The sequence below is a fragment of the Tupaia chinensis genome, unplaced genomic scaffold (assembly GCF_000334495.1).
Source record: "Tupaia chinensis unplaced genomic scaffold, TupChi_1.0 Scaffold000045_1, whole genome shotgun sequence".
NCBI classification, from domain to species: domain Eukaryota; kingdom Metazoa; phylum Chordata; class Mammalia; order Scandentia; family Tupaiidae; genus Tupaia; species Tupaia belangeri.
In genome coordinates, this window is record NW_006159501.1 from 1,287,121 (window position 1) to 1,311,950 (window position 24,830).

Below are 24,830 nucleotides of genomic sequence, written 5' to 3' on the forward strand. Positions count from 1 at the left end.
ACCAGATGAAATAAAACTTTATTAAAACTTAATTGTACTTCTAAAACAATGGCCCATCAAATTGAACTGCTTAGCACTGTGGTCTTCACATGGGCACTCAGGGTTAAGCAGTATCACTATTGAACAGACATAGATAGCAGAGCCATCGTTTTGTCAGTACTTGTAGTTGGTCTCTTGACAGCGTTTTCTTTTTTCCAGGTTAATGGTTTTCATTTTAATTCACCTTGTATTTGTTATTCTGTATTTTTTTCCCTGCATTTGTTTATGACATTCAGCTTGTTTTTTCTGAGTTGACGTAAACAGTGAATTAGATAAATTGCAGTTTCTTGTTGAAATGACTAGTATTTATTAAGTATCTACTCTGTATCGGACAGTATATTAAGTACTGAACAAAACAAGCAGTTACTGTGCTAATGAAGCTTTACACTAATAAGGATTTGTTTTTTACCAATAATCTTGGTTTCCATTTTCTCACTTTTTAGTTTATTGATAGACTAAATTTCTTAGACATGGACTGTTTATTACTGATTGTTATTTACCTAGTATTAACACATTGTTTGCATGAGATTAATATTCATATATATTTGGACAAAAAAGTGAGTCTATAAAATAAAAGGTATTTCTTTTTGATATCAAGTACAATATTGTTTAATTTGGCTACTGTTACTCTTTCTTATTTTTGAACCTTTTTTCTTCTACTTCTTAATTTATCATAAGGCTATGAAACTATCTAGTGTTCTTTGTGTTTATTTTTTATCTCATTTGGCTATAGCCTATAGTTTCTCCTCTCAGAATTGTTTATATACTTTTTTTCCTGTTTGATAACTTAAATATCTTAATTAACTATTTGCTTTTTAAATGTTTTCAGGAAGATGAAGCTAAAGAAAATAAAAGCAAAATGAAAATGGTTGAGAAAAATATGGAGCAACAAAAAGAGAATATGGAGCATCTTAAAAGTCTGAAAGTAGAAGCAGAAAACAAATATGATGCAATTAAACTGAAAATTAATCAACTGTCAGAGCAAGCAGATCCACTTAAGGTATCTATTGTTAGTCTGATATATATGTATTTTTATGTTTATAGATATTTTTTATTTTATGTGTGTTTATACACATTTTTTCATTTATGGGTATGTATCTGTTTTAAAATGGCACTTTCAAAAATTTTTTATTTATATTTAGTAAACTTCACTCTAGGATTTTGACAAGTATGTAAAATTATATATCTAATACTACAAACAAGAGACCCACCATCTTGCCAGGTTTTTGTCATTCTATCTCTTTCTAGTTAGATCTTCCTCATCCTTTCTCTGGCAATAACTGATCTGCTTTCCATCATGGTAGTTTTGCCTTTTATATGATATTATATAAATGGAATCCATATAACTATATAAACTTTTGACTCCTGCTTCTTTTATTTAGTGTGGCAAATTTGAGACTTATCCATATTATTATGGGTATGACTAGTTTATTACTTTATATTACTAAGTAATAATTCTGTTTTATGGATGTAGCACATTTTCTGTTCATCTATTGAAGAACGTTTGGGCGGTTTCCAGGTCTGGTATTTATGAATAAAACTACTATAAACATTCAAGTTACAGGTTTTTGTGTAAACATAGGTTTTCATTTCTCTTTTCCAAATATTTAGCAGTGGGATTACTATTGAAATAATCATGGTTTCTTTCTTTATTAATTTGGAGAATAATGTTGGTCTTTTGTCAGATACTAGGAAATCCTGTTTATAATTATCTCCCTTTTGGTAAATGATTGTATTCTCTTTGTCAAAATGTTATTAAGGATCTTTTGTCCTATGTTTAAAGGGTGTGATTTACTTTTCTTGGGTTATTTTAGTCCGCTTTTGGTATTATGGCTATGTTGGATTAATCAAAAGAATTCAGAAGTATTTTGTTTTCTGGAAGAATTTTTCGATTGGATTTTTTTCTTCTTTTTAAGAGTTTTAATAGACTCCACCATTGAAGTCATTTCGGTCTGTAGTTTTCTTGTGAAGTCTTTGAGTATGAATAAATTCCCATTAGTTCATAAAGAGTTGTTCAAGTTTTATCTCCCCTTTTTATTTTAAAAAGTATGCTTAGATCAAGCAAAAATTACATTGTAGGATAATTCTAAATGCCTGTAGAGGAACTTCATAAGAAAGTTACATTAAAAAAATGGGAAGGGGATAAGGAATACAAAGGGAGGTAAGATTTTTTATTTTCCTCAAACTGGTAAAATAGCGACACTAGTAGATTGTGATATTAGGTGTATAATATAACACTTAGAGGAGCTACGAAGAAAGCTGTACAGGGAGACACTCTTAAAACACTATAGACAAATCCTAAAAACAATGTCTAGGTTATCCTCATGAAGCTGAAAACAGAAGAAAAAAAAAAGGAGGAGGAAAAAAAATAAAGTGACATATTGTAAGTCCATATTAGCCTTTAAAAACTTAAAAACATGGACCAGCAGATGGTGTAGCGATTACACCACTGGATCCCCACATTACTGACCATGGTTCGAGTGTCAGAGTGAGTGGCCTGAAACTCAGGCTGGACGAGTGGGTGCGTGTGTATTGTGTGTGTGTGCCTAAGGTCCTGGGAGGAGGGTGGAGGAGAAGGGATTATTATGTAGCCATTCTCCCTTAAGGGTGATTTCTCACTTTCTCTCTCACTGCCTCTGTCTTGCTCTCTCTCCCTTGAATAATTACATTAAAAATAAATGATCTAAATACACCAATTGAAAGACAGAGGCAGGGTAAATTAAAGCTTGGCTATCTGCTATCCATAAGAAACATACTGAAGGGAGGCCAGACAGTGGCACAGCGGTAATACATTGCTTTGCAAGGCAGAGCTACATAGAAAGATTTTGCATTCATGTCTGGAGAACTCCCTGAACATGCCGGGTATGTAGTGTGTCCACGATCTGCGAGTGGATCATAATGCTTCTTCAAGCAGCATAATCCTTGTTGCTTTATTAAGTTGTTAATTGGTTTTATAACTATGCTAGAAATTTTTTATAAAACAGCCTTCTTTATAGATTATTTGGGCTTTATTTAAACAGGACGAATTAAATCTTGCTGATTCCGAGGTGGACAACCAAAAACGAGGGAAGCGACATTATGAAGAAAAACAGAAAGAACACTTGGACACCTTAAATAAAAAGAAACGAGAACTGAATATGAAAGAAAAAGAACTAGAGGTTATCTACCAGTTTTCTTTCTTTCAGGTTATTTTATTTACAGCCTTAGTCATGATTTCTAAAGTGTGCTTTCTCTAATATCATGTTTCCAGAAACAGACAAGTAACAGGTGTTTGGGTAAATCAACAGAAGAGGCTTCAGGACCCTCAAGGTGTAAGGCCTTAAATTAGTCAAACGGTGAAAGTCCCAGATCTTGCCTCTGAGTGATTTAGAAACTGGAAGTCTCCCTGCTAACATGACTCCGTAGATGCCCGTTTGGCAAGCAGACACCCACTTTGTGTCGGAAAAGGCACCCCTTCTCTGAGTAGTTGGATTATGGGCCTAGCTCATCCTAGCCATGCCTATTAGCAACTGTAACCAGTGGCTCTGCTTTTACAAGAGATGGATTCCAACTCCATAGTCCATTTTCTTGTTTAAGACTAGAATACAGAATATTCTTTTTTTTTTTCAGAATATTCTTGATGTACAGTAAGTACTATGTGTGAAAGTGCTTTGTATTTTTTAATCCCTTTTCAAGCATGAGGGTCCTTTGTGTTTTCAGTACCTTTGGTGTTCAGAGTTCGTCTTAAAGCACATGGGAAGCTGTGTCTGACATTGGCATCTTAGGTGCCAAACTTTTTGTAACTTTCTTTAAATTTATTTTGCTAGGAAATTGTAGAGATTATAATTTATTGAAGTTATACCCAGTAATACAGTTTTTTCTTGAAGATTTATAATGATTCTAGACTGTAGTTGATATAAAGCCTAGATGAATTATATTGATAGTACATGTATTTTAAATCATAGTTCAGAATTCTATATTTTGGCACACGTAGTTTAGTGCATTATTATATCAAAGAAGTGTTCTAAAAATATTAAACATCTATTTTCTTAGGAGAAAATGTCACAAGCAAGACAAATCTGCCCAGAGAGGATAGAAGTGAAAAAATCTGCATCAAATCTAGACAAAGAAATTAATCGTTTAAGACAAAAGATACAGGCAGAACATGCTAGTCATGGAGATAGAGAAGAAATAATGAGGTAAATGGTTGGTGGTTTTTCTGCCTTTTTATATTATCCGTGATTATTATCAATACATAAAGAAGAACTGTTTATATATGAAATTTGAATTGGGCTGAAGTGTTACTATGATAGTTATAACTGGACTAATTTTTTATATGTATGCTATTAACAATAAACTAACCTTTTTTCTTCTGAATTATCACAAAACTCATGGAAAGACATTTTAACATAAACTCCTCTTTTATGTCTATAAGGTTTATGTAGATATGCACATGTTTGGCTTCACAAGTAATCAGAGAAATGTAAATCAAACCATCAGAAGCCATTTTTCAGATATATCAAGGGAATAAGATTTTAAAAATACTCTAAGACAATGAGGCGGGACCAGCAGTTGGCATAATGGCTATGTCGCTGGACTCCCATGTAGTTGACTGTGGTTCGTGTCCCAGACCCGGTGGCTTAAACTCACGCCAGGCGCGTGTGCATGCATGCCCAAGATCCCGAGAGGAGAATGGAGGAGAAGGGATTGAGGCGTGGCCATCCCCCCTGGGTTTGATTTCTCGCTTTCTGTCTCTCTGTCTCTTTCTGTCTTTCTGGTGAGTGCATGTGCCCAATAGCAAAATCCTCTCCAAAACAAACAAAAAAAGACAATGAGGTTTCAGTGAAATGAATATTTTACAGTACAAAAATGTAAATTATAATGTAAATAGAGCACAGTTTTTGAAGAAAGGATGCCTTAGTTGAATTGAAATTCTACTAACTCACACACTTGAGCAAATTCTCTTCTCTCTCTGAACCTTAATTTCCTCATCTACAAATGGGAATAATTGTTAAACTTAACTTTTATGTCTGTTATGAAGATTAGGAATCAGAATATGTATAAAAAATAATACACTATTATTACTGAAACCTTTCTGAAAAATATTTAGACAGTAAATGTCAAAATGTTTTGACAAAATAATTTGGCAAAATTTAAATTGTCGAATGATTTTTTTTGCTAAAAGACAAAATGAGAAAAATTATTTAGGCTCATAGATGTTTACTGCAGCATTATTTATAACCGAAAGATTAGAAATAGTGTGTAGCTGTTAGAAAACATTTAAAAGTACAGCAAAAAATTACAGGTAATAACATTTTACAAAGAACTTTTTATATATAAAAAAAGGTTGAAGATGAGAGTGAGCTCAATTTTATTTTCGAAGAAACATAAAAATAGAGAAGTTTTGGGCCAGCAGGTTACTTGGTGGTTAAGACACGGATCCCACACTGCTGACTTCTCTGTTCGAATCTTAAAACCAGCAACATGCAATCATGCTGCATGCATGAGCTTGTGTGGCCAAAATCCTGAAAAAATGGAGGATTGCGGCATGACCTTCCCTAATGGGTGGTGATTTCTCACTTTTGCTCTCTTCTGTCTCTTTTACAGTGTTTAGTCATCTTCTTTTGATAACTAGATTTTTGTTTGTTTTCTTTTTTATTGTTTTCTTTTTGGCGCTACAGGGCATGTGTGCTTGCTGGAGAGAAAGAGAGGCAGAGAGAAATTAACCCTTTGAGGAGGATGACTACACTGCAGTCTTTTCTCCATTCTCCTCTTGGGATTTTGGGTATGCACACACATGCACCTGGCCTGTTTTTCAAGCTTCTGGGTCTGGACCGCCCAACTTTGCAATTGGCCATGTGGGATACACCTCCCTAACAACCATGCCACCTGCTGGCCTGGAGCTGGAGTTTCTAATGCTGACCCTGCATTCTTATGTTCCCTTACTGGCATTTGTCACTAAGGGAAACTATCCTTCTGGTGTGACTCCTTCACTTGTAGAAGGTGTATATTTATTAGCATTGTCTGAGATCTGTCACCTCCTCCCCACCTCCATCCTCACACTAACTTTTATACTTCTGTGCCTCCTCTAGGGCTTTGACCGTATTCCTTCCCAGTTGGGTTAGCATTCTTGGCTAGGAATGTATTTTGACTGCAAATTTATGAAACTGGCTTCTACTAGGCCCCTTCAGCATTCCTTGCTCCATCTTTTCTCCCTGGTTGAATACATCTGAGATTTTACTTTTTTTTTTTTATGAATGACACTTATTTGCTTAATATTTTGTTCATAAAATAGGCAGTACCAAGAAGCAAGAGAGACCTATCTTGATCTGGATAATAAAGTAAGGACTTTAAAAAGGTTTATTAAATTATTGGAAGAAATAATGACCCATCGATACAAAACATATCAACAGTTTAGAAGGTAAGTTCATTAAAAAATATTACTGTATACTTATTTGCATTCTCTTTTTTTTAAACATTATCCTTTATAAATAGTTGATAAAAGAGCTTTACATAATTTATTTATAACAGAGACTATTAGTGATTGCTTTGTCATTTAGGATTATATTATTAGAATTCCAAATTTGAATGACCTTTGGCAAACTTATTCTGCTTTCACTCTGTGATATGCCTTTTACTGTCTAACTCATAGATGGTTGTTTATTGCTTAAATAGGTCCTTTGAATAGCGAGTTCGTTGGTTCAGAAACAACCTAGATCATCCTCGGATATTGTCTGTTCTTAAGGGATACATGTTTGGTAGGACCTGTTGAAGCAGTATCCCAGATGATTGACCTGACCTGCTAGAATGATAGAGCTCCGTGAATGCAGAAACTCTGTTTTGTTTACTGCTTTATCTTCAGTGCCCGTAACTGTAATTTGCCTTAAATACAGTAGGCACGTGATATATATCAGCTGAATGAATGATAGAATACAGACAGGATCCGGGAAACTGGATGTTATTAACATGCCCAGGGATGTGCAGACTTGCAGGGATAGACTGACCTCAACTAATATCACACGTGGTAGAAATAATGTAGAGGACAATCAGGAGGACAACACAGTATTTTTCAAAGTTGTATATAGCACACATGCATTGACAAAGCAGGTGTGGTACCTGCTTACTGTAATTACAAAAAATATTTCTTCTTTAAAAATAAAAATTGGGACTAGCAATTAGCGTAATAGCTATGTCGCCGGACTCCCATGTAGTTGACTGTGGTTCGAATCCTGGACCCAGTGGCTTAAACTCACGCTGGGTGCGTTTGCGGGCGTGCCCAAGATCCCAAGAGGAGATGGAGGAGAAAGGATTGCGGCATGGCCATCCCCTCTGGCGGGTGATTTCTCTCTTTTTGTCTCTCTCCCTCTGTCTTTCTGACGCGCGCACACGCCCTATTGTAAAAACCTCTCAATACACACACACACACACACACACACACATATATATTTTTTTTAAATAAAAATGGAGAAATAGCCCACAATATACTTAAGATCCAAGGCAGTCCTCATCCTTCTATATGTCTCTGTTTTTCCAGTGGCTTTTCCTCAGTAATGTGTTTTTTAGGAGCTATTTTTGCTATAGAGTACGTGTACTTGCCAAAGAGAGAGAGAAAGTGAGAAATAATCCCCCAGGGGTCATGGCCATGCTGCAGTCCCTTCTCTTCCATTCCCCTCTTGGGATTTTGGGCATGCATGCACACACGTCCAGTCTGAGTTTCTGGTTGCCAGGTCTGGGGCTTGAACTACCATTAGCCATGTGAGGATCCGGCATCTTAACCACCATGCCACCTGCTGGCCCCAGTAACATGCTTTTTAACTTTCTATACTGAGATCTCTATAATATTAAGATGTAGAAATAATAAATGTATTCCTAGCTCGAGTACATATGAAGAAATTTAGATAAGATCCTAAAGAGATAATGCTTGGCTGTATTCCTTTATCTATCTTATTCATTTAAGTTTTCTATAGGGCATTTGTGTTCACCAGAGAAAGAAAGAGAGAAAGTAAGAAAGTAAGCCGCTAGGTCCAGGACTCAAACTGTGGTCAGCTGTGTGTGAGTCCAGCACCCTAACCACCACACCACTTTTTGGCCCCTTGGCTGTATTCCTCAACTAAAGTTTAGGTTAGTTCTTGAAATGTGCATTTTATGCTAGGACATGAATTAAATAGGATTTATCTTTATCTTTTTGAGGCTGCTTTTAAGCTTGTAAGTGGAAATAGAGCAGTTTTTATTCAAGGGCTAATTTTGTCCTACTTCCGAGTTCATACTCTGAGTACTCTCCCACTGCCTCGTAAATTACGAGGTTTTTGCACTAGTTCGTGGGCACTTGAACTATTCTGGACTCGGTGTGAGCTTTGGGGATTGCTTCTGCTTCTTATGGGTATTTCTTTCCCCACCTTCAGGGAGTGTCCTTACACACGTGCACTGAGGAGTGCTCAGCTGGACCAGAACCTTTCACTGGTCCTCTAGACTTCCCTGTGTGCTGTTCTCTCCTCTCTGCTTTGTTAACCCAGGCCTATTACAACACATATCTTCCAGATACAGAAGGATTTGTTCTTATATTATTACCCAGTAATTGTATCTATTTATTTACTTATTTTTGTAAATTATGGTGTTGGGACTAGATGGTGACATAGGAGTGAAAAATGATCCTCTGAGATACTGATCCATCTGGGAAGATGCTGGGTTTGTATCTAGAGACCATCCCAAGTACATCTGGACACACATACGGCATAAGCCAGGGCTGACTGAGCCTGGGGTTGCACCGTGGCAGCAAGGCCCTTTTGGGGGTGCTGTCTTTCTTTCTCTCTCTCTCTGAAGAAATAAGTAAACTTTGAAAAAACAAAAGAAAAACTGTTGATCTTATAGATGATTACCTTGATATGATTCTTCGCCACTGACATTTTTTATATTGTATACCCAGTCTTAAAAGAATAAAAAAAATTAAATCTGGGGCCAGCAAGTGGTGTGGTAGTTAAGGGCACTGGACTCCCACATGGTTGACCACGGTTTGATTCCCAGACCTGATGGCTTGCTTTCTCACTCACCCTCACACACACACACACACACACACACACACACACACACACTGTCCCTATTTGGTCAAAATTTAAATAAATAAATAAAGTTAAATAAAATAATTTTTTTTTTAAAAGATAGAATCTTTTAAATAATGTATCTCTACTTGGGAGAACCTTGCCATTATATGACAACAGTCTCTTTTAGACATTCCATGAATGGAAGCAGTTGAAGAATACGTATCAATATTGAAAGGAAGAGAAGTTAACAGAAAATTCTGAAACGAGGAGCCAGCAGATGGAATAGCAGTTATGTTGCTGGACTCCCACATGGCCAATCATGGTTCAAGTCCTGGACCCGGTGGTTTGAAACTCATGCCAGGCATGTGTATGTGCATGCCTAAGATCCCAGGAAGAGAATGGAGGAAAAGGGATTATGGCATGGCCATCCCCCCGAGGGGTGATTTCTTTCTGTCTCTCTCTCTCTGGCGAGTGCATGTGCCCTATAGCAAAAATCTCTTAAAAAAAAAATTCTGAAACCAACCAGCAGTAGTTGCTTTGGCAGCAAAAGAAAACTTGTGCTTATCAGTATTTTCTAATGTGGGAATTTAATGCAGTTCAGGGAAGGAAGTAGAGTAGGAAATAATAAAATGAGTTGCTCTGGAAAAGGTGAGCCTTAGATTTATTAAGGAGCAAAGATATTAAGAAAAATAGCCAGTGACCTGTCACCCAAGATCTTATTTTCTAAATACTTTTTCCCACTAAAAAAGAACCCCAGGACTCCATGGAGAAAGGTTGATTTTAGAGCTGAGAAGGGAAGGTACAAGAAAGAAGAAGGTGCTAAAAAAACAAACTGGTAAAACTGATAAAAGGACACAGCTTGAAGAGACTCCCATTAGTAAAATCTGAAACAGTTTTAGGATTAGAATAAAGGTAGTAATGGATGCTATGAATAAAATAAAAATGAATCAAATGAATAAAGTAATCTCTAACTTCATTTTGATATATGGAAGCGTAGATGAATACTGAAGAAGAGACTGTTCTTTCCAGTGAAATGCCATCTAATTAATGAGTAGGGAAGGGATGGTACAGTTTGTGTTCAGCCGAATGTAAAGCATTGTAGATATGCAGTGATTAAGAGCTTGACTTTACCTTTTTTGCTACTATGAAGTTGGGAAGAGAAACAAATGAATAGGTAGTTTATCCATTTATCTTATTACCTCTAGAGCTTAATCCTATCAAAAACAAGATTTATGTCTTATGTTTTAGGGTAATGCTTTACATAAATGAGTTGAATGATTGACACATTTATGTGAACTGACTGGTATAATGGGCTCCGCTACATTTGGGATGACATATCTCTTTTTATTTAAATGTATATGTTTAGTAAGTAAGCAAAGTGGTAAAAATATGGGGATAAAAACAAGTAATAGGCATGGGGGAATAAATCACCTAAAACACCTAAATTAGGAAACCACTGTCAGCATTTTGGTGTATTTCCATGTGGTCTTATTAGGTTGGTGGTGCAAAAGCAATAGTGGTTTCAGACTGGAAATTTTAAATCATTATAATTAGCCTTAAACACATCTTTATTAATCAAAACAGAACCACTACAGTCAGCATATTTTGCCAACGAGGAATAGGTTTGTTTATTCCTGTAGCATAAATATCTGTGTTTCGAGATTTGATGAACCATTGGAAAGCATCTTCTGTGTCCTACAGGTTGTGAAAATGTTTTCTCTGCAAAAAGTTGTTGACATGCTTGAAGACATGGTAGTTTCTTGGCAAGAGGTCAGATGAATATGGCAGATGAGGCAAAACTTTGTAGCCCAATTTGTTCACCTTGGAAACGCTGGTTGTGCAACATGCAGTTGAGTGTCGTGAAGAACTGGGCCTTTCTCTTGACCAGGCATCGCAGTTTTCAGCACACCTCCTCAGGTTGCTGAGTGTGCTTCACAGATGTAATGGTTTTGCTGGGATTCAGAAAGCCATAGTGGGTCAGACCCCACCAAACAGTTACCGTGACCTTTTTTGGGAGCCAGTTTGGCTTTGGGAAGTACTTGGAGCTTTTTCTCAGTCAGACCACTGAGCTGGTTGTGACCGTTGTCTTATAAAATCCACTTTTCATTGCATGTCACAATCCAATTGAGAAATGGTTCATTGTGTAGAATAAGAAGATGACACCTCAAAACAATTTTTTTTTTACTTTTTAGCCAGCTCAAGAGGCACCCACTTACCGAGCCTTTTCACCTTTCCAAATTGCTTCAAATGCTGAGTGACCATAGAATGTTCCATGTTGAGTTTATTAGCAGCTTCTCATGTAGTTGTAAGATCAGCCTCGATGCTTGCTCTCAACTGGTCATTGTCAACTTCTGATGGCCGGCCACTATGCTCCTCATCTTCAGGGCTCTGGTTTACTTTGCAAAATTTGAACCACCACTCTACTGTACATTTGTTAGCACTTGCTGGGCCAGTTCCTTGTTGATGTTGGGAGTTGTTTCGACTGCTTTACATCCCATCTTGATTTTGAGTAACCAAGTCTCTCTAATTAGCTTTTTATCTAACATCATTTCCATAGTCTAAAATGCATGTGAAGGGCTAGCAGGTGGCATAGTGTTTGGGTTACTGAACAAGTCCCATGTGGCTGACTGCAGTCGAGTCTCATACCTGATGGCTTGCTCTCTCACTTTTTCTCCCTCTCTTTGTCTCTCTCTCTCTCTCTCTGGTGAGTACATGTACCCTATAGAGAATTAAAACAAATAATCCTTAAAAAATAAAATACATATAAAATAAACAGCAAATAACAAGCCATTAGCAAGAGTCCATAAAGAAATGTGCATTAAAATGTTATACTAAATTACCACATTTATTTAAGAAAGTATCCAATGTCAAACAGCAAATTTCAACAATGAGAAACCTCAATTACTTTTGCACCAATCTAATACATATTTAAATTGTGCCGTGTATAAAGTTGTGTGTTTTAATCTCATTTTTATGTGCTCAACTTTTTTATTTCAAGGTGTTTGACGTTACGATGCAAATTGTACTTTGACAACTTATTATCACAGCGTGCCTATTGTGGAAAAATGAATTTTGACCATAAGAACGAAACTCTTAGTATATCAGTAAGTATCTTAATTCTTTATACCTTAACCATTAGAAAAATTAGCTGCTACTTTTTTCCTTTTTTTTTTTTAATGAAAAATTGATCAGCTTTAACTGTTTGTCATTAGAGGACAGAACTTATTTTTTAAGCTAAGAGTAGTTTTTGCCAGTGTGTTGAAAATTAAATGATTTTATTGAATCAAGTTGCTAGTTTAGATTTTTTTTCAGACATTATTTTCTTAGGATGATAATTAGGAATTTTATTTTCATTGATGAATGTGTACCTTGTCTTTCTATTCTATTGGTTCTTTTTAAAATACACACGTTTTTTTAGATTTGTGTCATAGGATGCATGCACTCACCCAGTAGAGAGAGAGAGAGAAATCACTTTCCAGGGAGGATGGCCATACCAAAATCCCTTCTCCTCCGTTCTCTCTCTCATATTTTGGACACACACAATGTGTTTTTCAAGCCACCGGGTCTGGGATTAGCATTGTAGAGTTGACCATGTGGGAGTCCAGCACCTTAATCACTATGCCACCTCCTGATCTCTTACATAACATTTTAAATTATTTGGGATATATGAGAAGTCCAAATTCTCTAGATTCAGTATAGGAAGGTTCTGTCCCATGTAATTATCTAACCCATGTACCCCATTTAATGAACTCTTGCTTCTGAAATTGTCCCTAGATCTGGCCTCTTTTTAATAAATAAAGCCATTTCCAACCTTGTACAGCCTCTATGACTAGATTCTTTTGTAGTTACATATGTTAAAAGAGGATATTATTGCTTTCAGTATCTTTTTAAGTTACCTTACCTACAAATAGAGAAACTGAGACTGAAGTTCCATGGTAGGTTATTAATAAATGAGTATGAGTTTTAGATCTCTGCAATTTGTCTAGGGCTTCATTATGTTGATACAGAATGCATCACTAGTATTTAATTTTTACTTATATGGGGGTTTAATAATTCAATTGGTTGTGGGGGTTTTTTGGGGGTGGGTTTTGTTTGTTTGTTTGTTTGTTTGTTTTTGCTATAGGGCGTGAGCACTTATGAGACAGAGAGCATTCACCCCCTGGGGGAATGACTACATTGCAGTCCCTTCTCCTCCACTCTCCTCTTGGGATTTTGGGCATGTGTACACACATGCCTAGCGTGATTTTCTTCTGAGAGATTTTTGCGATAGGGCACATGTGCTTGCCAGAGAGACAGACAGAAAGTGAGAGATCACCACCCCCCAGGTGGGATGGCCATGCCACAATCTCTTTTCCCCTACTTACCTCTTGGGATTTGGGGCATGAATGCACATGCATCCAGCCTGAGTTTTAAGCTACTTAGTCTGGGACTTGAAACGTGGTCGACTACGTGGGAGTCCAGCTACATAACCATTATGCCATCTGCTGGTCCCCCAGCATTATTTTTAAGCCATCAGCGCTGGGCCTCAAGCTGTGCTGCTGGCCATATGGGATCTAGTGCCTTAACCTCCATGCTACCTGCTAGCCCTGGTTTTTTTTTTTTTTTTTTTTGGTTACAGGGCACATGTGCTTGCCAAAGAGAGAGAGCAAGAGTGAGCACCCCATACATACACCTCTTGTGGGGATGGCCACACCAAAGTCTCTTCTTCATTCTTCTCTTTGGATTATGGTCATGCATACACATACATGTGTTTGGTGTGTTTTTCAAGCCACTGGTTCTGGGACTTTAGCCATGCAGTTGTTCATGTGGTATCTAGTTGCCTTAACCACTATGACACCTGGCTGGCCCAATTTGGTTTTAACTAATGTTAATGTTGCTTTTTCATTTGAATTTTCATAACAAATTCAGATTTACAGATAATAGATGCTCAATTTCAGTGTGTGTTTAAATTTGGAATTTTTGTAAATCTTAGAATGTTAAAAATAAATGAGTGCTTGGGACCAGCAGTTAGCGTAATGGCTATGTTGCTGGACTTCCACGTAGTCGACCGCGGTTCGAGTCCCGGACCCGGTGGCTTATACTCACGCCAGGCATGTGTGCGTGCGTGCCCAAGATCCCAAGAGGAGAACAGAGGAGAAGGGGTTGTAGTGTGGCCATCTCCCCGGGGGTTGATTTCCCGCTTTCTGTCTCTCTGTCTCTCTCTGTCTGTCTGGCGATCGCACGTGCCCTATAGCAAAAACCTCTCCAAAAAAAAAAAAAAAAGAAAAAAAAATGAGGGCTCATTTGAGGGCAATTTAATTTTTCAAATAGTGAATTGGAAAATATTTGAAGTTGTATTTCTGTTATTGGTATAAAGCTGGGTGGTGCTGTATTTTCACTTTTTATATATGTATGTATAAAATTACGTCAAAATGAACTAGAATCCTTACTAATATTCAAAATATTTTTATGTGTTGCATTTGCTGCTGTTATTGAGTAACTAGCACAAGCCTCCTCAAGTTGGTATTGTGTACTTTTTGTCATGGAATTAAGTGATTTAACCACTAGATGTCACTGCAGTTCAAGTAACAAAAAACTACGCACTTGATGTTTGTAACTGTAACAGTTTCAGGAGGATTTGTTTAAATGATTTATTTCATCAGTACATTTGATTTACATGGATACTTTTATTATTAAGCCTTGGGAATTTTAGTATGTTAGATTTAGTTACTGTTTGAAAAAGTTTTCAATTCCATTTTCTTGCAATAAAACACAAAACACCATTATGTAAGCTCACTGTTTCACTATAAAATATTTTGAATGGAATAAATAGTTCCATGTCACTAAATAATTTTATTCCTTTTTTTCCATTTTTCTCTAAATTGCTTCTTTTTCATACTAGCCAACCTATGTTGTAAAGAATTTAATCTGATACTTTCTGTGTCTGTATTTAGTTTTTTGTCAACTCATTTTCTTAAAGGTTCAGCCTGGAGAGGGAAATAAAGCTGCCTTTAATGACATGAGAGCCTTGTCTGGAGGTGAACGGTCATTTTCCACGGTGTGCTTCATCCTTTCCCTGTGGTCCATTGCCGAATCACCTTTCAGATGCCTGGATGAGTTTGATGTCTACATGGTACTGTTAAATTTTAAATTCGTTTGTTTTTAATTGCCAGAGAGTGAGAGAATGTGTTGCACATGTGCAAGCATAAGCACCTCCCAGCAGGCATGGTCACACCACGATCCTTTTCCTCTCTTTATCCATCCCTTCAGAACGCGGGGAGCGCACACTGTGCCTACCGTGCTCTCCACGCCACTGGGGCCAGTGTTCAGGCCGCGGTCCACTCACGTGCTTTGGCTCCTCTGCACAGTAGTTTATTGCTATGTTTCAGTGCCGGTCCTAACCTCTATAATTTTTGTTTGTTGTGTGAAATGTGTATTTTGAAAGGGAGCAAACCATTCTTTAGTTTTACCCATAACAGGACATATCCTGCCCTGGCACTTATTATCTGTAACACAGTAGAGGACCTTTAGTTCACAGAATTCACTATATATAGCAAAATAACTAACAGTGTTCTTAGTACAAAATAATGATAAGTATTTGACATGGCGAATATGCTAATTTTCCTGATTTGATCATTACATATTATATTTAGGTATTGACAAATTACACCCTACCCCAGAAATACGTGCAATTATCATGTGTCAATTTAAAACAAATTTTTTATTTAGATTTTTGCCATAGGGTACATGTGTTGGCCAGAGAGAGATGCTGAGAGGGAAAGTGAGAAATCACCCCTGGGAAGGGATGGCCATGCCACAATCCCTTTTTCTCTGTTCTCCTCTTGGAATTTTGGGTATACACACGCACATGTGCCCAGTATGAGTTTCAAGGCGCCCAATCTGAACTCAAACCACATCGGCATATGGGAATCCAGTGCCTCAGCCACTATGCTATCTGCTGGTTCCAAAACAGTAATTTTTATAAAGAAACTAAAAACATTTCTCTTTTGTCTTTGCCCTCCTTTTTTTTTCCTTTTTGTGCTGAGATCCTTATTACTTGTCATTCCCCTCTTGCCTGTTATAATGGTCTCTTTTCTGGACTCCCAGCCTTTCATCCTGCTCTTTCATTCTAACCTACATCTGTTTTAGCATTTTATATTTCTAAGGTGGAGTCGATTGTGGTCACTCACCTATATAAAAACCCCTTGGTGGTTAATCACCTTATTATAGGATAAGCGTTTAATTCTGCAGGTAACTGAGACCCTCATGACTCAGCTTCTGCTCACTTTAGCACTGCTGAACTAATGGTAGTTTTCCAAGCACAGGGCCTCTGCCTAGTGTGCCCTCATTCACTATGTGTCAGTCTCTTTGAGGAAATTTGAAAAAGCGTGTAGAAGAATGAAATTAGAGTTTATTTTGGTACAAAAATATTATTTGAAAATGGGACCAGCAGTTAGTATAATGGCTAAGTCACTGGACTCCCATGTAGTCTGCTGCAGTTCGAGTCCCGGACCCAGTGGCTTAAACTCAGTGCCGAGCGCTTGTGCGTGTGTGCCCAAGATCACAAGAGGAGAATGGAGGAAAAGGGATTGCAGCGTGGCCATCCCCCCAGGGCGTGATTTGCTTTGTGTCTCTCTCTTTCTGGTGAGTACATGCTCCCTATAGCAAAAACCTCTCAAAAAAAATTATTTGAAATTTGTGTGTAGCTTTTTCAAAATAGGCATGAACTTTCTGAAGACCTCTTGTACTTACGTTCCACAGTTTTGCTCAAATGTCACCTTTATGGAGCCTTCTGTGACTGTTGTATCTTGTCAGGAAGGATTGGGAACTTCTTAGAGCTTCCTTTGTACCACCTGACATCAATTCATGATTTTTAGTTTTAGTTTTGTTTTGTTTTGTCTTGTGTTTTGCTATAGGGTACATGTGCTTGCCAGAGGAAGCAAACGGGGGTGGGGTGAGAGGGGGTAGAGTGAGAATTCATCCTCTGCTCCCTCACCCTGCCCCTACCAGGGGAGATGACCACACCACATAGTCCCTTCTCCATTCTCTTGGGATTGGGGCATGGTTGCACATGCCCCTGCTGTGGGGTTGGTTTGTTTGTTTAATTTTTTGCTGAAGGGCACATGTCCTCACCGGTGAGAGAGAGATTGAGAGAGAGAGAGAGAGTGAAAGTGAGAAATCAGCCCCCGGGTCGGGGGGGCTGGGATGGCTGCTGTAATCCCTTTTCCTCCGTTCTCTTCTCAGTATTTTAGGTTTGATTTCCAAGGTGCTGGATTTGGCATCTTAGCTACTCATTCTGCCACGTGAGATCCAGCCACTTTAGCCACCATGCCACTGGCTAGCCTGATATATTATTTTCACATTATAAAATCTTTTGTATTATTTTTCATTCTATTGGAGTTACCTGTTTTCACGTGTGAGTCTCCCATCAGATTGTAACCACTTTGAGGTTATGAACTATAATTCCTCTGGGAATTGTCTTTAAAGCTAATTCACAAATTGTAGAAGATGATTATTTTTTCTGTGAAGTGATTTTATCAGAATGCTATTATGCAGTCTTATCACCCATCTTGTATGTCACATTTCATTTGGAACAGTTTGTCTTTCAGAAACTTAGCGCCCTTCAGAGTGGTACTTTGTCCCATTGAAATTAAATAGAAGAATGAACCCAGGACCAGCAGATGGTGTAGTAGTTACATTGTGTGACTTCCATGTAGTCGACCACGGTTCTAGTCCTGCACTCAGCAGCTTAAAACTCATGCCAGGTGCATGTGCATGCATGCCCAAAATCATGAAAGGAAAATGGAGGAGAAGGGATTGCAGCATAGCCATCCCCGTAGGGGATGATTTCTGATTTTCTGTCTTTGGCAAGTGCACACTCCCTATAGCAAAAATCTCCCTAAGAAAAGGAAAAGAATGAACCCAAGTTCTGAGAGCCAATCCAAGGGAGATGAATGAATAATTTTTTGTGCATTGACAGCTTTGTTACTAAGCAAGAGGCTTCCCAGGGCAATGTTTTCAGATGACAATGTTCAATTTGAAGTCAAACAGGGTCTGATTATTATTTTTTATAGTTAGTAGCTTTATTGCAATTTCCTAAATATTATGTAGCATTTATGACTCAGGAAATCCCAGATACTCTCTTGTCCATCTAAAACAAGAAATGCAGTTATGATTATCTTTTTCAGTATTAGGGAGTTCCGAGCCCCAGATATTCTATATATGTATCACTGTGCTCCTGTTTGTCTTAGTAATACTGATGTAAAGGCTTACTTTTGATGGAAGCTCCAGTTTTTTAGTTCTAGGACCAGGTAAAGACAGGGCAGCCCCATGATCTGTAAAACCAAAGGGTGATGGCTCAGGTTAGGACCATTTCTTGGTGACATTGAAATGGTTGAGCTGGTCTGCCAGAGATCTATGCGGAGGGAACTTGGAAGTGATGGCCACCTTGACGTCCTCGAAGGCGTCTGGCCTGCCCCACACCTGCGACATGGCCGCGCTCCTGCTCCGTGGGCAGGTAGGTCCTGTTCAGCCACTAGTGGCTCTCCACCTCGATCTCCAGGCAATAGATCATGTGTTGCTTCGTATGCAAAGACTCGCATCGTGGCTGCAGGTGTTTCCCTATCCGTTGCCTGCCAGGGATATGATTGCAGAGGAGGGCCCCATCAGGAGCAGGGTGCCTGCAACTGTGGTCCTCGAGAGTCAGCGTCCCTCCAGGAGCTCTCTGACATGATTGCAGAAGCACAACCACGCTCTGGTTATTTTTGTTCATTTTAGTTAGGTTACTTTATAGGTACACTTGATGAATTTACAGAATTAGAGCCATTGAGTAATACAGCTAGGAACCAAGACCCTGTTTGACTTCAAAGACAATGTTCTATTAGATTCAAATAAGACCTTTAAAAATATAGACCTTTGGACTGACTCCAGGGCCTGGTGAACAGCAACTGGATCCCCCATGCCTCAAGTCCTCGGCCCAGTGTCTTGAGAAGCTCTGGGTGCATGTGCATATATACCCAAAAATCCCAAAAAGAGGGAGAGATGAAAAAGAAGGGATTATGTCCTCATTCCCCATGGGGGATGAGTTTTCCTCTTGATCTCTTTCTCTGGCAGATGCACATATCCTGTAGCCAAAAAATGCATCCATTTGTCTGTTTTTAACTTCCAGGAAATTTCAAGGAAGTAGAAGGAAATATACTTTGGTTTTCCCTTTTTTCTGTTACGTAATGCATAAAATGTAAGCAAACTAATTCACTTAGTTTAAAACCTATTATAACTAAACATTATTTTTTTCCTATACATTGATATGCTGTTTTCTTATTTTAAAGATTTAATCGAGAAATTGGTTTATAAATTCAAATTGGCTTACATTATACTAAGTGTAAAAAGTAAAGAAGAAAGGCAGGTATTTTAAAATTACCTTAATCTTTGAAGGAAAATTTGAGACTAGACACTTCTTTCCATTACTTCCTGTAATGAACTATTACTGTACATTCTCTAACATTAAATGTGTCATTTGAATATTTTCTCTTTTCTTTTTTCTTTTCAGTTTTTATTGTAATATGTGTGTGCTTTTTTTTTTTTTTAAGTTTTTTGTTATATGTGTGCCTGCCAGAGATACAGAAAGAGAGAGGGAGGGAAGCGAGAAATCACCCCCCACTAAGGGTGTATGGCTACATCACAGTCCCTTCTCCTCCATTCTCCTCTCAGGATTTTAGGCATGCATGGACACACGTCTAGTGTATTTTCCAAGCCACCAGTTCTGGGACTTGAACTGTGCACTTGTCCATGTGGGACCCAGCCTTAACAACCATACCATCTGGCTGGTCTTTTCTTTTTTTCTTTCATTTTTTTTTTTTTCTTCCAGAAGGCACCTGTACCCACTAGAGAGAAAAGTACCCCCCCAGTGGGGTGTGGTCATGCTGCAGTTTCTTTTCCTCTACTTTCCTATCCCAACAGGATTTTAGAGACACACACCAATGTGGCTGGTATGTTTTTTAAGCTGTCAAGGCAGGGATTAGAACTGTGGTCGACTGAGACCAGCAGATGGTATAATGGTTATGTTGCTGGACTCCCACATAGCTGACTGCGTATCGAGTCCTGGATCCAGTGTCTTAAAACTCACGCCTGGTGTGTGTGCGTGCATGCCCAAAATTGCAAAAGGAGAATGGAGGAGAAGGAATTGCGACATGGCCATCCCCCCTAGGGCATGATTTCTCACTTTGGGTCTCCTTGTCTTTCTCTGTGTCTCCAACAATCACACATGCTCTATAGCAAAAATCTCTCTTAAAAAAAAATAAAAAATAAAAAACAAAAAATGGTGATCGACTATATGGGAATATATGCTTAACCACTGCACTCTGGGGCCATCCTTATTTGAATATTTTCTGAATATTTTAGTTGCTGCACATATTTAAGGAAGGGAGCCACACATACAAACACTTTGACTATAGAAATTACCTGGAAGATATAATTATTTAGTTGTTTTCCCTGATAGTTTCTTTCTCCTCCTAATGGTTTTTAATACTGGGACCAGCAGGTGGCATGGTGGTTAAGGTGCTAGACTCCCACATGGTTGACCCGAGTTCAAGTCCCAGACCTAGTATCTTGAAACTCATTCTGGGAGTGCATGCATAGGTGCCCAAAATCAGAGGAGAATGGAGGAGAAGGGATTATGACATGGTCATGCCCCCAGTGGGTGATTTCTGACTTTCCCTCTCCCTCCCTCTCTCTCCAGCGACTATCTGTTCAGTGAGCACATGCGACCTATGGTGAAAACATTTTAAAAAAAGTTTCTGATGCTGCCTTTGATATTAATTCCTTGGCATTATAGATAAGGAAATGATCCTTCAATTTTCATTAGTTTCTGATTTATATCAGCCAGAGAATTTTGCTTTTACAGAAATGTGATTGACACAGTAAGAATCCTAACTTTGTTTTTATTCTTCAGGATATGGTTAATAGGAGAATTGCAATGGACATGATACTCAAGATGGCAGATTCTCAGCGTTTTAGGCAATTTATCTTGCTTACCCCTCAGAGCATGAGGTAAGTCCTTAGAAGTGCGTGTGTGTGTGTGTGCACACGCACACCCATATATAAAGTATATAAAAGAGGGAAAGAAATACTTCACAACCTTGGGACCAGCAGTTAGTGTAATGGCTATGTCGCTGGACTCCCATGTAGTCGACTGCGGTTCGAGTTCTGGACCACTGACTTAAACTCATGCCGTGCACGTGTGTGTGCGTGCCCAAGATCCCAAGAGGAGAGTGGAGGAGAAGGGAATGTGGCGTGACCATCCCCCCTGGGGGGTGATTTCTCGGTTTCTATCTCCCTGTCTCTCTCTGCCTTGCTGGCGAGCACACGTACCCTATAGCAAAAACCTCTCCAAAAAAAAAGAAAAGAAAAGAAAAATACTTCATAACCTTAATTTTTATTTATTTTTTTGAGAGATTTTTGCTATAGGACATGTATGCTCGCAAGAGCATGGAGATGGCCACACCTTAATCCCTTCTCCTCCATTCTCCTCTTTGGATTTTGAGCGTGTATGCACACACACTTGGTGTGAGCTTTTTTAAGCCGCTGGTCCAGGACTTGAACTGTGGTCAACTATGTGGTAGTCCAGTGACATAACCATTATGCCTTCTGCTGGTCTCACAATCTTAATTTTTTTAAATACAGTTAACATAAATGCCCCCCATTAACAGATAAATTAGCCCATATATCCATTGATTGGAGAGATTTCTTTTAACTTTTTTGATATTTAAAATTTTGTTTGTGGGGCCAGGAGGTGGCGCTGAACTTCCACATGGCCAGCCATGGTTCAAGTCACAAACCTGGTGGCTTGCTTTGTCACTTCCCTCTCTCTCTCTCTCTCTCTCTCCTGTCTCTCTCTGGTGAGTGCATAAGCCCTGTAGCAAGTTAAAATAATAATAAATAAAATTAAATAAATATAAATGAATAAAATTTTGTTTGCATAGTTTTCTTATCTCTTCATAAATGAATCAAATTGATTGGGATGTGATTATTGACTTACTACTTCTAGTTTGAATCTTTTTTTTTTTTTTGTGATTATCATGACCAAGTATTATAATTTTAGTAATTCTGTTTAGACTAAAGAAACATTCATGACTTTCCTAAACTTAGCTTTTTTTCTTGGTGACCTATAGTATGCTGTCAGTTGGCAATTCTTGGGTAACAACAGTGTATCTGGCACGACCTCACTCAGAGTTGATATTCTCTCTGTAAGGCGGTCATATGTTACATTTCTGACTGGGAACATGTAGGTGACTCCTTCCTGGCTAGTCAAGAGCAAGAGTTAAAAATAGTCGACATAGAACTTTATTTTATTTTTCCTTCAAACTAAAGAACCATAGTAAAAATGAAAACAACCTATTGCTTTAATGCAATTTGTGTTTATCCTAGAACTCTAGATTTTGGACAGATCCCACTGTTAGCAATAGCCATTTAGATTTATGTTTTTATGAGGTAGTATTAGAATTTTTTTAACCTGTGAAACCTGTTTTGGACATTTTGAGTGATTGATTTTGTTTTCTCTAGCTCACTTCCTTCAAGTAAACTGATTAGAATTCTTCGAATGTCTGACCCTGAAAGAGGACAAACTACGTTGCCTTTCCGACCTGTGACTCAGGAGGAAGACGATGACCGAAGTTGATTTATAACTCAATATATCATATCCTCATGTTGCAAAATTTGTGAAGGGAAACAAATTCTGAACTGTCCAATGACAAAATAAGACTGAAGATTTCTAAGTTAAAACAAACTGTTTTGTATGTCCGACCACAGTAAGATATGTAAATAAGCCTAGAAAACCAACTATAGCATCAGTTAAAAATTATCGTCACTTTGAGAAAATCAGTTTCATAATACTGGTTTTAAATCTTTTTAAGTTTGTCTGTTTCTTTTTACCATCTACTTTTATAGATTCTTTTTCAGAAGTAAAATTTTGTATATATATACATGTACATATCTGTTTAGTTTGCATTCATTTCTATAGTATTTTGTAAGAATGAAAATAAAATTTGAGCGCCCAATTTTATTTGCTTTTGCTTTTCCAGAATATTTTACATTCGGCACTGAAATTATCAAAAAAGTAAGTGAAGAGCAGGATTTCTCATTGCAGAGGGCGAATTACAAGGATGGTCTGTGGACAGGACTGATTTCCAGGGGATTTGTCTGACTTTGGCTTACTAGTTAGGAGAGACCTACACAGCACTATAACTACATTGGGCAAAGTCACTGCCTCAAGGTAATTTTTAAATTATAGATTTGGGGGGACCAGCAGTTAGCATAATGGCTGTGTTGCTGGACTCCCATGTAGTCGACCGCGGTTCGCGTCCCGGACCCGGTGGCTTAAAACTCATGCTGGGCGCGTGTGCCTGCATGCCCAAGATCCCGAGAGGAGAATGGAGGAGAAGGGATTGCGGCGTGGTCATCCCCTCTGGGGGGTGATTTCTCGCTTTCTGTCTCTGTCTCTCTCTGTCTGTCTGGCGAGCGCATGCTCCCTATAGCAAAAACCTCTCAAAACAAAAAAAAAAATTATAGATTTGGGCTGTAACTTTTAATTAGTATATTTCATCAAATTTAAGATGCTATCAGTTTATTAAGACACTTTTATGAAGCGCTGAAGCACTGCCAACTCTGACATAATGCATTTTCCTAGCCCTTTGGTTGTCCGCACATGTGAGAGCCTGTAACTGATATCGGACTGGAGAATGATGCAGTTTTTCACCCTGACCGAGCACACTTGCCTGGTTTGAAAACCCTCAGTTTATAGCCCAGGGGTTATCAGACTGGGTCTTAGCTGAGAACATGGACCAGAGAGACTGTGCAGACAGGTCCCTCTGGGAGAAGTGCTGGGAGAGTTGGGAGTGGATGGTAGCAGGAGGGTAACTAGTGGCTGTAAAAGCCAGAGGCCAAGGTGAAATTCCTTAGCTAATACAATTTATGTACTTGAGAGGGCCAGAAGGTGGTGTGGTGGTTAAGGCACTGGACTCAGTCCCACATAGACAACTGCAGTTCCGAGTCCCGAACCTAGCAGCTTGCTTTCTTTCTCTCTGTCTATCTGGTGAGCGCATGTACCCTATAAGAAATTTTTAAAATATTACAAGTAAATTTAAAAAGAAAATTTTATTTCTTTTTTATACATTCAATTACCTTTTTTAGTTTACAAAGTGAATATTTCAATATGGGAACATTTCTCCCTAGTCCAGTTGATTAAACTATAAAATACCTTCAACAGATAATACCAAATTTCTTTGTCCCATTAATGCTTTGCCTCCCTATTTTTCTTCTAAATGTCCTTCCTAAGGCCCTACTCTTCCACACACACTATATCTGGTATTTACATCCATTTATTCTTCCATATTCTTCCACTTTCTGTCAAAAGCCAGGGTTTTTTTGTTTTGTTTTGTTTTGGTTTTTTTGTTTGTTTGTTTTTAAATGGCTGAATAGTATTCCATAGAGTATATGTGCCACAGTTTCTCAGTCCATTCATCTGTTCGAGGGCATTTTGGCTGGTTCCATATCTTAGCAATTGTGAATAGTGCTGCAATAAACATCCATGTGCAAGCAATTTTCTGATGAAGAATTCTTCTGTCCTTTGGGTAGATACCAAAGAGCAGGATTGCTAGATCATATGGTAGGGTTATTTGTAGATTTTTGAGGATCTCCAAATTGTTCTCCACAGTGGCTGGACTAATTTACATTCCCACCAGCAGTGTAAAAGAGTTCCCCTTTCACCACACCCCCGAACACTTATCATTTTTTTTTTTT

The 24,830-nt window shown here is 38.2% G+C and overlaps 1 protein-coding gene across 2 annotated transcripts in view; it reads left to right on the forward strand.

Annotated features, from left to right (window-relative positions):
• The window catches only part of SMC6 (structural maintenance of chromosomes 6), a 73,344-nt gene extending 50,324 nt beyond the window's left edge, over positions 1 to 23,020 (forward strand). Inside the window, exons 20-27 of one of the 2 annotated variants that reach the window (XM_006140806.3) lie at positions 869 to 1,039; positions 3,060 to 3,197; positions 4,072 to 4,217; positions 6,314 to 6,439; positions 12,055 to 12,160; positions 15,016 to 15,168; positions 20,986 to 21,083; positions 22,596 to 22,710. In XM_006140806.3, the coding sequence (XP_006140868.1) occupies positions 869 to 1,039; positions 3,060 to 3,197; positions 4,072 to 4,217; positions 6,314 to 6,439; positions 12,055 to 12,160; positions 15,016 to 15,168; positions 20,986 to 21,083; positions 22,596 to 22,710 (1,053 nt within the window). Of the gene's footprint in view, positions 1 to 868; positions 1,040 to 3,059; positions 3,198 to 4,071; positions 4,218 to 6,313; positions 6,440 to 12,054; positions 12,161 to 15,015; positions 15,169 to 20,985; positions 21,084 to 22,595 lie in introns of both variants that reach the window. The other variant, XM_027773415.1, reaches the window with a different exon arrangement.
• The last annotated feature ends 1,810 nt before the right edge of the window (positions 23,021 to 24,830 follow it).